Raw genomic sequence first — 16,531 nt, forward strand, 5'->3', positions numbered from 1 at the left:
TAAGTACAAAATGACCGAGTTTTGAAAACAATAATATGAATAAAGTGATTTGTTGCCATACAAAATATTTTTGTCTACTCTCAAATAACTATTATCCTACTCGTTTTACCACATGTCGAAACGCATATTTATTACTCTTTTACAAGCTAAAAGCTCAAGTGGAGCGATCTATGGGCTTCTTGCAGTTTACCAACACGACAATGGCCGAATTGTCCGTATAAGATATTTTTTATTGGCTCATACATCTAAACCTGCCATGTCTTTGGTTTTAAAAATGGCGTATACAAGCTTTTTGTTTGCCGGTTTACGCTGTTGAATGATTAGTTTCCGAGACCCTGTGCGTGATTGAACAACACGTTAACGTGAATATGAGAATAAAGTACATGTGTAGGTACAATAATCTACACCATGGATCCGTGAACATATTTTTTTAGCGTTATGGTGAATTAGAATGGTGCCTGTGGTTTGTCAAGCTCGCACGTCGACAGGTTACCCGTTTGAAACGTAAATATCATCTAGCGGGCGTTTTATATTTCAGATATGACAGCGTCGCAAAATAGTAGATAATGGAGAGTTCAGAAGACGATGCGGGCGCCGCAACGAACGCTTCCCGCCGTGTATCGGCGCGGGAAAAGGACGTTGGACAGATTGAGGACGTCAATGCAACTAGTAGTTTACAGCAGGACCCATCTGAACCGAGAACATCATGTGAAACCCCCGCAATGTCGGAGGATAATTTTGATGGGGACAGCGTTCCTTCCCCATCGACGCAAGATGTCAACACAAGCACGGAAGCGATTTTGGATATGATAGACGAGATTGTTGATGGACCCGGAGCACCGAAGCGTTTACCTTTTTCCCTTGAAAACGACACCGACAGTAGATTTGCCGGTGGAGGAGACTCTGATATAACAGTACATAATATAAACAGAGGTGACAGTTCTTTAAAATCCCAGAATTCAGCCCCTGCCACAAGTGCCAAAATCGAAGAAGAACAAAACTTACAAATAAATTCACCCAATGATCTGACATCTCAAAGTGAAGTTTTGGCAGATGTGAAAGTGAGTAGTGTAGAATTGCCACAAACAAGTTCATCCATACTCAATAGTAATGACTTAGAAGTGTCAATAGATACTCAAAAATATGCAGTATCATGTTCAGAAGAGCTTCAGAGCATTTCTGTTCCAAATATTCCTTCCAGCAGTATTGTACAGACTGTGCAAAGTGTAATAGAAACTGAGAGTTCACCTTGTGAAAGGACAGTGAAATGTGTGACATCTAGTGATAATCGAGACAATGTTATAGTGGAAAGTGCTGAATCAACGTCAAGTGACAATAGTATTAGTGAGGGAAAAGTCCCTATAGTGGAATCTTTAACGAGATCACCATTGCGACGTAGACTTGTGCGTCCCTTGCCAAACAGGCCAGATTCTACTGTATCGTCCACAGTAGACTCAAGTATTAATGTCGACACATCCGAACAGGCAAGTGATTCTATCATTAAAGATGTATCTAGCTCTTCGGATGCTGTGCCCTCTGTACATGGTAATGTTAAGCCAGAAGAGATTAGAAGTGTAAGCGAAGTTAGTATCTGCAAAGCAGAAACATCAAGCAGTCCGACTAAAAAAATTAAACTCATTAGACAAAAAATTATTCCTCAAACAAGTTGTACACCGACTGATCAAAAACTTGATAAGGAACATATACAAGCACAAAGTGATCAATGTCAATCAACTTCATCTGAATCACTGATAACTATAGAGCCTTCTGTAAAGTCTGTAAATGAGGACAGGACATTAGAATCTGTTGTTTCTTGTGATACTATTCCTGAAAACTTTTCTGAAAAATCTCCTCCACAGGAATTGGAAGTATTACCAGAAAGCACAAAAGAGACATCTCAAAAAAGTGAAAAAGCAGCTCAAGTATGTATTAGTCATACAGATGTTTTACCTGAAATAAATTGTTTAGAAACTGAGAAAAGATTACCACCATTAAAAATTAATATATCAACTTCAAATGCTTCAGAATATACAGAATCAACTAGTGAAACTACGGGCACAGAAAATCTTGTTAGTGGTGATGTTAGTGTAAATTCAGATGAGTCGGACTTAACAAAACAAGTACCTAAATTAACAATTAAATTGAGTAACAAACATACAGAAGAAATCAAAACCCCGGTACCAAAATTGACAATAAAACCCATCAGGCCTCCAAAAGAATGTATCAGTGAACCAGATGTTAAAGATAAAGAACAAATACCTCACATAACTAAATTAAATATTAAACCGCTTTTGAAACAGCCCGAAAGAATAAATGAGATTCATCGAAAATCAAGTAGTAGTGAGATATCAGAGTCAGAGTATTCTGAAAATGATGAGAGCACAAGTACATCTGACCAAGCATCTGCTTCTGATCAAGGATCATCAGAAATAGTGCCTAAAGTAACAATTAAACTTGGTAAACCAGGCACTGAATCTGAGGGACAGTTCTATACGGAGAAGAATGTACCAAAAGTAACAATAAAAGCAGTACAAAATTGTGAGCTTCAAGAGCAATCTTCTCCAACGAAAATGAAAGTTATTTTAAGTCAGCCAGAAGATACACAAACAGATAAAATACCAAAATTTACAATTAAAACAGTAGCTAAAAGTGAAAGCCAACCTCTCAGTCCTAAACTGATTATAAAGCCTATTATAAAACCTCTAGATGAAACAGGAACAGAAAGTACAGTTGAAAACTTCCGATCTCCTGATATACCAAAACTCAAAATATCAACGGAAAGTGTTTCAACCAGTGTTGAAGTTAAAGATGTAGTTCATGTACCTAAAATAACCATTAAGCCAGTTTCTAAGTCTGAATCAGAAGTTTCAACTAAAAGTAAAAAGTCGCTACCTTATGAAAACACTGAGCATTTTCCCATAGTAACAAAATTAAATATTAAGCCTGTTATAAAACCTTCTGACAATATTCCATTATCTGAGGGCTTGGATGACAAAGTTCCTGTAGTTTCGAAATTAAATATTAAACCTATAGTGAAACCTAAAGATAACGAAATAGATTGTAGTAAAGACGATGTACCTAAGATTACAAAATTGAATATTAAACCCTTAAAAAGCCCTGAAATAAATTCTTCTGAAGAAAAAGACTGTGATGTTTTAAAAACTGATGTAGATGAAAATAGTATACCTGTTATTACTAAACTTAATATTAAGCCTATTGTTAAGCCATTAGATGAAGATTCTCTAAAAGATAATGAAAATCAATCCTCTGAAACAGGAAACTCAAGTGATGATAATGCTGATCAAATACCTATAGTTACAAAAATTAATATTAAGCCTATATGTAAACCAAATGATATGGAAGAGTCAGGACCAAGCGTTAAGAAGGAAGAAAATATTCCAGTGATTACTAAATTAAATATTAAGCCTTTAATAAAACCTGATGACAACATATCTCCTCTATCACCTAAAAAAGAAATCTCAAAAGTTACTTCTACAACAACTATGATTACTAAATTAAATATAAAACCTGTTTTAAAGCCTGAAGAAATAAAAGAAAAAGAATCATCAACATCAAACGAAATTGAAGAAACTCCTTCAAAAAATCCTCCATTAGTAATGAAATTTAATAGAAAATCGGTTGTAAATGAAAGTCAATATAGTATTGATAAAAATAATGAACATGAACATTGTAATAACATCAGTGACTCTATTCCTGTAGTATCTCAAGTAAGTTTACTGTCAGATCACATTAGCACTGAATTAAAAGAACCAGATGTAAATTGCAAGTTCAGTGAGCAGAGTACAAATGAGAGTCCTTCAGGATCATCACTAGTAAACGAAAATTGTATTACTTTGCTTCAAACGAAAGGAGAAAGCTTGCCTTGTACTAAAGAACAAGTTTTAACGCCTCTTTTAAGTGACAATTTATTGAAGATAGTTACAGAAACCCAGCCACTTTCACAAGAAGCAAAGATAAATATGGCTGATTTTTCCTCACATCTCATGCCAACAAATTCTAAAGAATCTTTAGAAAATGAAGTAGCAGACAGGAATACACATGATAATACAATCAATTTGCAATCAGATTTAATTTCAATATCACAAACTCCTGGTGATAGAGTAAAACAAAAAAGCAGTCCCATGAGGCAAAACTGTACTTTACTTAAAAAATTATTAGAAACTAGAAAAGAAAAAGGTCTGGACGGAGAAGTGGGAAATAAAATGAATGCTGCCATGTTTTCGTCGTCATTATTGATAGATCCCCCTAAATCACCCACAAAAAATATAAATGTTAAAAATGATTTACTTTTAGAAAAAAATAAGTTAGAAACAGAAAACGATACAGCTGACTGCAGTCGAATGAAAGACATGAGAACGAATGATGTAAGCTGTAGTATAGCGCCTTTAAAAGTACGTTCTATGCAAGAACTTTGTAAAGAAGCAAATGAAAATATTACGAAACCTCTCGAAATTAACATTTCGGATAAAATTTCCCATCAAAGTCCTGACCAAGATTCTCCGAGAATAATATTAAAAATTAATAAAACTGATCAAGGAGCATCAGCAAAAATTATCACGGAAGAAACAAAAAAATCTGATCAATCTTATTCACCTGAAAATACTCATGACATGGTTAATGATGCTCATCAAAGAAAGAACCTTATAAATAGCAGAAGAAAACCTCACGCAGATACTCCAATGCCAATGGGTAAAAGATTAAGAAGCTCAAGGGTATTACAGACTTCAGAAAAGTCTCCCTTGGCAAAGCGAAACATGGGCAAAAGACCTTCAACTACGGAAACAAGCCCCCCACAAAGCAAAGAATCTGAGTATTCTGTGCTTGAAATAAAGAGAATAAAGCTTGGCCAACTTTTGTCTAACAAATCATTAACAATTACACCTTTAGTTGCAAAAACATCACCTATATCACCACCCGGGAAACCTTTGGAAATAAAACAAGGAGGCAGAAATCATTCACTTTTAAATAATGAAAATTGTGCTAAAAATGGAAGCTCTGAAATACATAACATTTTAACAAAACAAGCAAAACAGTTACAAGCTATGCCTTTTAGTGACCTTAATCACACTGAAAACAACCAAAGTCTAAGCCCTGATTTAAAGTCGAGTACTTCGACTTGTAGTCCAGATTTATTATCGGACAGTATATCCGTTGAAAAAACTAGACCCGAGGTTCAAATGATATTCAATGATAACTCCGAATCTCGAGATTTTAGTATGGCACCCGAGGAAATCGTTCGGGATCCACTAGAAGTTGATAATATAAAAACTAATGACTTCTTACACGACATTCCTAAACCTGTAGAAATGACACCACAACCCAAAAAGCGTGGACGCCCGCGAAAATTACCTGTTTCAGAAGGTTCGAAAACGGTCATCAGCCTTCCTGTAACAGCACTCGAAGAACGACCCCAGCGATCACTTCGGTTATCTAGGTAAAATATCATTGTTTTTAAAAACTTTGTTTGATTTAAAATTGAAAAAAATATTAATAAAAATATTTTTTAGGGATCGTCCAGTGATACTTGTGAAACCGAGAGGCAGAGGTCGTGGACGAGGTCGCCGATTAGACACAGAGTCGAATTCTACGTCTACGGCAGAGCCTGTTGTAGAGACTGCAAACAAATTCTTTATTGAGCAGAAACAGGAAGAGGAAATAGATCCGACGAGCTCACGCATTAAATTGCCACGTATGACGGAGGCGCTTGATAAAATGCCATCCGTATGTTCTACACCCCTGACAAGTAGAAGACGAAATTCCTCGACGGAGCTACAGCTTTTTGGTAGCTCTCCAGATTTAAAAGTCGTTTTGGAGACGACGCTACCTAAAATGGAAGATCCATTTTTAAAATCGGCGGAGATGATAAGCGAGGGTAGAGGTCGTGGGAGCAGAGGAGGTCGAGGTAGCCGCGGAGGAAGAGGTCGCGCAGCAGCGCGTAGTCCGCGCGGCCGCGGCCGAGGTCGAGGCGGCGGTAGAGGCGCGATGTACATGAAGGTAATGTAATTATAAATAATTGAATAATCTTACAATAATTATATACTTTAATATACTCGTTCTATGAATAAGTTATATACTTTTTCTATAAATACAAATCTTCTCACAAAAATGTGTTGACTAACATAATTTTTGACAGGAAACAATGGGGATTTATGGAAGAGTATGTGGTCCAGCAACAACGACTGTTCAGTTATTTGAAGAAGAGACATGCATGATGGACGACAACGCTACTCCCGCTAAGTATGCTAAGATAATAAATTGTGACTGTTTGTTTTTGTTGTTTTTTGTAACAATAAACAAATATAATATAATATTTTCAGGCCTTCACATTTACTCGACGAAGATTCTCAGAGCTCCGTAAAAAGTTTGACCAACGATAGTAGTAAAACAAGGAAGTCTAAATTTGCAGATTTGTTTGATAGGTAAGAAGAAGCACATTAAAGTATTGACAAAATTATATTTATATTGTAAATGGAGTACCCTTTGTCTTTTACTGTACCTGCAACAACGTATGTCCTAAATTTCGTAATTGATCAGTTGTATTTAAATTGTGAAAGTATAACAAACAAATAAACTCACTTTTGTGTTTATAAAATTTGTATCCATTAATTGTGTGACCATAAATTATTAGAGTGACTCTTATTATTTACTCATATTAAAAATTAAGAGATTTAACTTTTTTGTACCCATGTAAAGGCGTCCGCCTTAACATAAAGATAATACAACTTACTACATATATTTATTTTACAGCAATAAAGTATGGACGGCCGCTGATGTTAAAGAATACACATGGCCACCACCTGAAAAATTGGAAGGGGAACCTCAGGTAAAGCTTTTATGCAATAGTTAACAAGTAAATATGACGTTTAAAAGACTATATTATAATTATATAACTTAATAGACTGTCAGACAACTGTATATATATGTAAATCTAATTTTGCTAATCTAATCTTAGGTTATGATGATACAAGAGCAAGTAGCGATGTTCCTGAGTGTGAAGAGTTTTAAGAGAAGGTATCCAGAGTTGAAAAGACGAACTATTACGGGAGAAGAGAGGGACTATGTGCTTAGCAAGGGACTAGTCACGGAAGCCCTCTGTGATCTCGGTAAGTAACATTTTTAATGTCAATAGGCCTATTTTGTAATAACAATCTCGAAACTCACATTAATACAATATGTATACACGCATTTAAATAGTATAACACGATAAGCTGGTTGTCAACATTTTACAGGTACAGTATATATATAGAATAGCATTGCTGTACGATTAGTATTAGAAATTGAAAAAAAAAAACTATTTTATTGAACATGATATTTTGTCTTTGATGATTTTATAGTATTGCTTATAGTGAAATTTTCTTTTCCTAGGTATAACGGCAGTAGATGCGAGCGAAGTTTTAGATATAATGCTTTCTGATTATCCGCACAAATATGAGGAATTCAGAAGTCATCAACGCGAGAAGCAACTCGCTGAACCGATAGAAGACACGATTGAAGAAACAAAGGTTGAAATGAAAACTGAAAAGACAGAAATTAAGGAACAAAAAATCGTTGAGCAGAAACCGGAACCGCCGAAGATTGATCCCGAGAAAACTAGACAGGTACAGTTAGCGGAATATAATCTAATACAAGAATGCGATTTCAAAAACGATGTTAGGGTGTAGTTGCAAGCGCAACATCCCTCATGTTGCGCTCTCTTTTCTGCTCTATGCGATAAAGCTGTCTAGCTCGCGTTACACATTTTCATATTATTGGGCAGAATGTATCGTCATATGAAAGATTAAACAGTGTCAATCAATCAAATAATATAATAATAATTATGGTGATCTGACCATGCCTACAAGATCTAAACATTGGGAAATAAGATATGATGACCCACAGTGACACAGCTCACTATCTCATGTAGGACCGGCGATGTGTGCTATAGTGTAGTGTGTCGCGCAGGACATGGCGGCGGCGGCAATCGCGTCGGCGAGCGAGTGGAACGCGCGCCTGAACGCGTTGCGACGGCCCGCGTGCGCCGACCTGCAGTCGCTGACGGTGCAGCGCCGCCGCCCGCCGCCCGCGCCGCCCGCGCTGCGCGTGCGCCCGCCGCACGGCTTCTACCCGCACGCGCTGCTGCCCGGCCAGTATCAGCACTGCTACCGCGTCTACGCGCCGCAGGACCTCAGGTGAGACCCCGTCTGGAAATCTCCTGATAAATATTTTTAGCTTCGATATAACAATAATGTGTAAAATATTAATTTATTTTTTAGTCTTGTGCATCTTACCATCATCATCATCAAATCTTGTGCATATTACTTATTGTTTAGACAATTAGAGACTACTTTCTTAATCGTGCTCACTCAACGGAATACTAATATTTTTTTAACGACTTGTGATACACTAGACTCGATGACACCGATCCGATATCCGATTCCAGATATTTCCCCCTGAACACGGCGCTGGCGGCCCCGCCCGCGCCTGCCTCCCCGCCGGAGTCCAGCTCGGAGTCCGAGGCGGAGTGGGGCTCGCGCTGCTCCTCGTCGGACTCGGACCACGACATGCTGAGGAGCGCCAAGGTGAGGCGCATGACTTAACGTGACAATGCTATAGCTTGTATATTGCCGTATGGTTCCAGTAGAGCAGACACTCCACCCTCTCAACTCGTGGATGTCTTTATAGCTGACCAAGGAAATTATTATTAAACTCCGTTATCAATATCACATCACACATTTGAGCGCCTCAGCCCCACGCATGGTGCCGAAAATCAACCTATAAGCATTCCCATGATGTCTGGCGTCAGGTAAATGGATGGCTGTAAAAATCTACCACATGCTTGTTTATCCAGTGTTCTAAAACACTGCGCCAACCCTAAATTAATGGAATGTGGACATTCGAACAATGATAATGGTGATAATAGCGTCATCATAGCTGTAGATCTGGGAGAGGGGATTAAATAGATAGAGTAGTTTTTGGCTCTGATATTTAGTATAAGATTTGAAATTTACGCGTCTACGCACATAAATAATTATAAGTTCCTGATTTGTCTGAAACGCATATGTTTCCTGTTTTTTTTGTTATTGTTGTTATTTTGAATAAGTTATTAAATTTTCATTTATTTTATTAATTCACATTGCGCTGGTAATGTTGAAAAAAACTCCAGCTGTTATGCATACTACTTATGGAATATTAATTAATGTTTTTAAAACTATAAATGTTTAATATAACATTAGCTATCTATACTAATATTATAAATGCGAAAGGTCTGTCTGTTAAACTTTTACGGCTATACTACTGAACCGATTATGATGAACTTTGTTATGAACCAAGAGGCAAGACGTAAGCTACTTTTTTTTAACTTATAACGCGTGTCGTGGTTTCGCCGCGTGCGAAATCTAGTAATATATAAATAAATGTTATGATGACGTCGAAATAATGTGTGAGTTAGCTTAATTAAAGTATAACTGTTTTTTGCAGCGAAAAAAATTGACAAAAACCAAAAGAAGCAGCCAAGCGGAGGCTTCGACGGTGGCCATCAAGGACGAGGAAGTTGACACGTGCCGCGTGTGCAAATTGCGGCTCGAGGCCAACCGCAAGTACACGCACGAGCGCTTCCTCGTCTGCGCCAACTGCAACGCTAAGCGTGAGTATGGCTGAATACTTGCACTGTATATTTTATTCCCAAGCTAATTTACAATATAGTTATTATCTACTCAATTATGTAATAAATATGAATAATATCAAATTGGATTTGGGTTGGGTGGGATAGATTATTTGGGTAATTTTAATTTCCAATTTGACAGGCCGGTTGGTGTGGTTAGTAAGATTGTGGGTTCGATTCCCACCCAGGTGGGACATTTGTGTGCGTGAACATGTCTGTCTATCAGTTGTCTGGTTTCCATAGTACATAGTGAAGTACATAGTGGTGTGCTTAGTTTGGGATCAGATGACCGTGTGTGAATAATGTCCCAGAATATTTATTATTATTAAAATGTCAAAATTTTATTTTTACATCGAACAATATTTTTGGTTGCTTGTAATATACAATCAGAAATATCTTCTAAATCTTTTCTATCTTGCAATATCATGCAATCTTAATATATATTAAATGCCCAAAATAACTAATATATTTGTTTGAACAAAGATGAATAATTAATTGGAGACAATATTTTCGCAAATAATCTACATTTTTTTAATTAATCTATAATAAACATATTTATTATGTATGAATCATACAAAATAGGCACATTAACATGTGACGCAATAGTCCGCGGTAGCCCGCTTTTTGTGAACTTTTTGTAGGCCTTTTTAAGACCTAAAATTTTTTAGAACATCTTTTAAATGTATTTTCTAAGGTCTAGCCAACGTTAGCCATGTAAGCGTACGAAAAGCGTATTTTGGTCAAAACTCCGATTTAGTTCGGCTATTTGTACAAAATATTTGCTAAATATACATACAAAATTTCTCGTTTATCGTTCTTTCTATCAAAATATGTTGCCTATGTTTAGAAGTAGTAAGCAAAGTCCAGACAGGCAGACACTGACTTTTTTAGTACTATTTATTATATGATATATTTGGAAATGTGTGTAATAGCATTAGTTAATCTAGTTTTAATATGGTACTTAAAGAAAATAGATAATTTCGTATTTAGTTTCCTCATTTGGTTCCCTTGGTTTATTTTGGAGTAAGACCAGCAACTCGATGTACTTCCAGTGCACCCGTCGTGCGTGGATCTGAGCGCGGACACGATCCGCAAGTGTCGCGAGTACGCGTGGCAGTGCGCCGAGTGCAAGACGTGCTGCTCCTGCGCACGACCCGCCGACGACGACAAGATGCTGTTCTGCGACCTCTGCGACCGCGGCTTCCACATCTACTGCGTAGGCCTGCAAGCCGTGCCCACAGGTGAGCCCCGTCGTTCGGTCCGTGACCAACACACACGGACACACACTAACGCGCGCGGTCCGCAGGTCGCTGGCACTGCGTGGAGTGCGCCGTGTGCAAGTCGTGCGGCGCGCGCGAGCCCGGCGGGCCGGACGCGGAGTGGCACCACCAGACCCGGCGCGGCCCCGGCGGACACAAGCTCTACTCGCACTCGCTGTGCACGCCCTGCGCCAGGTCTCTATCGCTCGCAGCGAACACGACGCACGACCGGCTCTAACTGTGGCCACGTAGTCCGACTAATCGATGACGAAATACAATTTAAATGTTATTGTTACTTGTGCCTCGAAACTAAATTTTAAATTCTGTCAGAAACGAATTGAAAAAATTAAAAACAAATATAATTATTACATTTAATATGTACGACCGTCAAATTACACAGTTAGAGTTGAATGTGTGTATTAAGTAGTTTTATAGAAAACCAATACAAATACTTTCACACGACGTTATGTGAATATGTATTTTATTAAATACATAAATTATCAGTAATGTAAAAATAAAATAAAAAACACAAGTTTTGCTCTAAAATTTTATATATTTTCAAATAACACATAGCCTCGTATGAAATAATGTCCCCCCTATCATATATTAACTGGCAAAAATGGTGCATGGTTAAAGCTATTAAATATATATTCTTATTATACTTTAATTTAAAAATTATATAAACATTTTTGCTATTTAAAATATGATTTAAAAAATATATAATAGGTAAAAATTTGAAAAATCAAGGAGTCTAATAAAGAGATTCGACTTCCGAATATCGTTGTTAAACGTTTTCCCTTTTAATGTAATTGTGTTATCTTACATTTCGAAATCTATAAAGTAGATCAATATGGTTTACCTCAACAAAAATGTTGGATTTATTGACATAAATAACATCAAGTTTTAAATTACATAGTAAAATAGGTGATTAGCTTATATAACTTGAACTGAGCATCTGAAATGTTTTGTAGTAAATATTTACCATTTCTTGTGATGAATTATGAGGAAGCTACATGTCTTTAATGATAGAGAACTTGTTTAACTTTTACCCATTATTAAGAATTGTTAGGATTCTGTTTTTTACCAATATGTCAGTAAGATAAACCAAGCACAAATATGTATAAAGCTAATCATATACAAAACGAAGTTCCCTAATATAATATTTATCTGAGACTTGAGAATAACCATACTTACGTTATTCGATATTGTTTTTCAAGTAAAATCAAGAGGGGCAACAACAAAACGTGAACCCATAGTTGCATAAACATCGAAGGACGCAGACGAAAAGTACAAAGATTTTTTACAAAGTTTCGATGATTTATGTGTAATTTGTTAACTGGTCTTGGTAGACATTGTGTATTCACGTCATTTCATGCGTGTTCAATGTTGACTAACACAAGCTCTCCCATTCCTGTCTCACTCTGTCGATACCCGCTTTGTCTCTGGTATATTGTAGCATTTTTGACCCCGCATAATGTTCTTTAATGACTCCAAGCAGCGTTCTTACTCAGCACATATCCCCCACCACTGAATTCTTCTAAATAATAACGCTCAGATTTCGATTTAGGAAATTTGATTATTTTAAATTTTTTGAGTATATGTACGAGAATAATACATAAGATATGCAAATAAGTCAAGAAAGAAGGTTGTCTATTACTTAGAAGAATTTGGTAATAGTAATAAGTTGCATGCTCCACATCTCTTCATATAAGTTATTTCAACAATTATTTAAGTAACGGAGGTTGTTTGAACTTTTTTAATATTCAGTAATATATGCACTATTTGATTGTGCTTAAATTTTAATTTATTTATTGAGCAAGCAATCTTTGTATGACAGCAAAGTAGTGACATTGATGGAGAAAATAATTATATTTATAATTTTGTTCTAATTATAATTACAATATATTATATTTAATGATCTGTCAGTTCATGACCTACTTTACTGTCTGATTTTCATTTTTATAATTATTGGTAATTTAATTCAATCTTTGAATCTAATTGATGCAACAATAATTTTTTATTATATATTTTTTTAATTACAGTAGATTTTTATAATGTTGCCTCAATTAATATTTCCATCATTAGGCAATGGATGTCGACATCACATCAGCCGTTGTAACATCAACTAACTTCATTCCATACTTTTTTAACTAACACGGGCGTAATATTATCAATGTCATTATTGAAGCGATCACTAACTGAAATTACTTTGTTACTTGTTTTTCTGGCTCTTGACACAGATGAAAAATATTCGATTAAAATTTTATTTTTAGTTTCTTTCGAAAGAATTTTTTTTCTTTACTGGAATAATAATGAAGTTAAATTATTATTTTATATTTTTTGTTATGTAAAATAATTAACTGCTGTATGATAGTTCGGTTGTGAATGTGTGTGTTTCAAAGTCTCCGGGACCCAGTATCTTCTTTTTGTAACACGGGCTACTCTGTTTGTTATCTTTTGATTAATTTTCCTCCTTCTATTAAAACAATTACACTTTACCCTCACAAAAGTAACACGTGTATAAATATAACGAATAATAAAACGAGCCATCGGATGAGAAGTAACAAAGTGGAGGCGGCGAGGTCTCGACTGATACTAATGGCGTGTTTCTGTGTTCCGGTGCTTGTGCGCGTACGGTCCGTATGTGTGTGTGCGTACGTAGGGCGTATCGCATCGGTCGCTACTGCCCGCTGTGCGATCGCTCCTTCATCGGGCCAAAGGGGACCATGCAGCTCGTCATTTGTAAGCTCTGCGATAGGCAACTGCATCAAGGTACGTCACCGCCGTAGCGCGCCAGCTGTCCCCCCTCCCCACCACCCGACCCTCCCGCAACCCGCCGGACTTTCTGCGACGAGCGACGTTGACTGCGCCGGCCGCATCATGTCCAGGGTTAAGCTTGAACTCTTTCGATAAACATGAGGATACAGTTACATGTCCGCTGAGGAATTTACGATTGTATCCTAATGTTTACGCTTTACGCTTCATTTTATAATGCATCGCATGGTTACATGAATTCATTTTATATATAAGATTTTTATGTACGTTTATATTCTACGCTTTTACCATATATTCGCTTTTTAACTCTCGATGTCAATAGTTCATTGTAAATTTCGCCGATCGCAGTCTGTATCCGATGAAGTTCGATACACTTTAAAGGTCACAATATAGGAAGCTTAAGTCTCGTGTTAGATATGTTTAGAGAACGTATCGGACGTTTCGAAGGCGGCGACTCAGTGCGTGTGTTGTGTGCAGAGTGCGTTAGGGCGACGGGCAGCGCGCTGCACGTGCTGGACTACACGTGCGGCGAGTGCCGGCGCGGCGGCATCACGTCGCGCGCGGCCGCCGTCCGCCTGGCGCCGCGCACCATCGCCACGCTCTTCATGGCCAAGCGCCGCTTCAACAAGTACGCGCACCGCCAGTACCTGCAGAGCCGTCTGCGCCCCGACGACGGCGCCCCCTAGTATATGTATAGCGTAGGTACTTCGTTACGTCTAACTCTCGTTCGCTTCGGTAATATGACTTTCAATCGTAGGCTATGTGTACGTGGCGACGTATGAACTGTACAGTAATTTAATACTAACTTCACTATATGGGTAGCTGGGCAATCATACTATTTTAATATTAATATTTTTTTTAATGTTAGCGAGACAGATCATGTATGCGTCCCCGTGTTATTTATGTCGAAGGAGAATAGGGTACGAGAGATCGAGTAATGTGCTGTTGTTTTGTTATGGAAATTAATTCATCGATTCTGACATTATTGTTTATATGTGTGTGGTTTATATAAAGGAAAGTATCTTAATTAGAATGTTTTCTCTACAAATAATTTCTCGAAAACTGGAAAATAAACTGTATATTATAAAAATCTGCCTTTTAATGCATTTGTAATGCAAATTCTTTGTTTAGAGATTGGCAAAAAATAGCAAATCATTTTAAAAATGATCTAAAAAAAGAAGACAGTGCGCATTTTCTTTTTGATTTTAGGTTAATTTTAGGGTATTGTTAATTTTGCTTAATAAGGTATTTATTTTAGTTATTACTTTTATATGGATACAACTGTATACAACTTATACCCGATAATCATTATTCATATATATTTATATATATATAATTATATGTATTATAAACTATAATCGAGCATAAACGAAAAATATGAAAATATTCACTTGCGGATGACTGTGATGTCCAAAATGAATTTATTTACTTATAAATAAATAAAAATTTACAGAATTTATCCGATTCCCAATACATAATGATTAATTTTAGCTGTTTATAAAATTGTTGATTAAAAACTATATTACTAGATCGTTAGGTTTTTTTTTAGTTTAATTATATGAGTGAAATCCAGCAGCTCTTCTTCCAAGTGACAATTTATTTCGCTTAAGACAAAATGCTAGTTGAATAACAAAAGTTATTCCGGTTCTGAAATAAGCTATTCTAATTTTAATAATAAAATTATGTTACGAAAGTTTAAATTGTAAGTCTTTATTATAAATAAATCTTAATCTTAATCTCTTCTTTTTCAGTTCCAGTACCTAGCTAGCATTTTGACTTAATTTCAAAGTACAAAACATAGGCTACATTTATCTTCTAATTTATTAACATTCGCCCCGGAAATTGTACAAGCCCAATGATTAAAGATTATAATAAAATAAATTATATAGCAAAGAGCATAGTATCTTTATTTTGATTATGAGAAAATTATTTATTCAAACCATTTATATAGTATTACATAGACGAATTAGGCATTATTAATTTCCTGGGCGATGCTCAAGATTTATCAAGACTACTACACATATTTTCGAAACAATGTCCTGTGAATCTGCATTGTTATATTACATGTAAGGATTGACTTAATCCTATAATACGGTTGTCAGTCACGTTTTATAGAATTTGTTTTTCAATTCATCTTAATAAAACTTTTGCTAATAAAATATAATGGCTACTCGACATTTCAATTAAGTTTTTTTTTTTTTTGGTTAAATTCTTAAAGTATTATTTACATCAAATTTTTTATTCAGTTTTTTTTGTGACAAAAAGGAGTTTGTTAAGTTTTTTTGGAAAACAATTCTATAATACATTGACTCCAATTTGATGAGCATAAACCAACTTAGGAGCATTTTATAAAGTTTATGCGTTCTCTGTACTTACGATACTTTCTGCGCGCTATCGTCTTTTAACCACTGCTGAGTGCAATCTATCCCCAGTTTGTTGTGTATTATAACTTGTATTAGAAATATAATCAGTAACTTCAACTAATACTGATTAAGTGTAATGTATCGAGTTTAGTTTATAATTATGCTTTCTTTATTATTAATCATAATTTACTTAGTGACAATTTTAAGATAAAAATGATGTCAACTGATTATTTCATCAAATCATGTAACTTTTTTATGATATACACAACTGGTTTCGGTGTCTCGACACCACAAATCCGCATTGCTTTATTGACACAGGTGAATAAGACTTACTTGTAAGAGAAATAATTATAACTTTTATGTCTACTTAATGCAAGTGTAAACGTTCTAGAAATCTCGCACTGTTCGGTCAATTTTGTAAAAAAATAAAGTAAATTTAATTTGACCCTTTGTTTTTATTATGTTGATAAAAT

At 36.0% G+C, this 16,531-nt stretch overlaps 1 protein-coding gene across 7 annotated transcripts; it reads left to right on the top strand.

Annotated features, from left to right (window-relative positions):
- The first annotated feature begins 154 nt into the window (after positions 1-154).
- Positions 155-16,503, top strand: LOC126769425 (uncharacterized). Of its 7 annotated transcripts, none has more exons than XM_050488202.1 (15): positions 155-387; positions 539-5,455; positions 5,529-6,015; positions 6,155-6,258; positions 6,339-6,440; positions 6,769-6,844; positions 6,974-7,124; positions 7,387-7,619; positions 7,963-8,189; positions 8,441-8,579; positions 9,478-9,643; positions 10,714-10,902; positions 10,968-11,115; positions 13,583-13,692; positions 14,173-16,503. In XM_050488202.1, the coding sequence occupies exons 2-15, from the start codon at positions 567-569 to the stop codon at positions 14,379-14,381; spliced, it is 7,230 nt and encodes a 2,409-aa protein (XP_050344159.1). In that variant the 5' UTR covers positions 155-387; positions 539-566; the 3' UTR covers positions 14,382-16,503. The 7 variants fall into 7 exon arrangements, 6 of the variants coding, with proteins under 6 accessions (XP_050344159.1, XP_050344158.1, XP_050344162.1 ...); XR_007669366.1 differs by adding an exon at positions 12,138-12,207 and having other exon boundaries at positions 156-5,455; positions 14,173-14,187; XM_050488203.1 differs by having other exon boundaries at positions 194-211.
- The last annotated feature ends 28 nt before the right edge of the window (positions 16,504-16,531 follow it).

This window comes from Nymphalis io, chromosome 7 (assembly GCF_905147045.1).
Source record: "Nymphalis io chromosome 7, ilAglIoxx1.1, whole genome shotgun sequence".
In the NCBI taxonomy this organism is placed as follows: Eukaryota; Metazoa; Arthropoda; class Insecta; order Lepidoptera; family Nymphalidae; genus Nymphalis; species Nymphalis io.

Coding starts and splice junctions, on each gene's coding strand:
- LOC126769425 (XM_050488201.1), top strand. CDS start 567: ATGGAGAGTTCAGAAGACGATGCGGGCGCCGCAACGAACGCTTCCCGC. Junction 6,259..6,338: donor GACAACGCTACTCCCGCTAA/GTATGCTAAGAT, acceptor TAATATTTTCAG/GCCTTCACATTTACTCGACG. Junction 6,441..6,768: donor TTTGCAGATTTGTTTGATAG/GTAAGAAGAAGC, acceptor TTTATTTTACAG/CAATAAAGTATGGACGGCCG.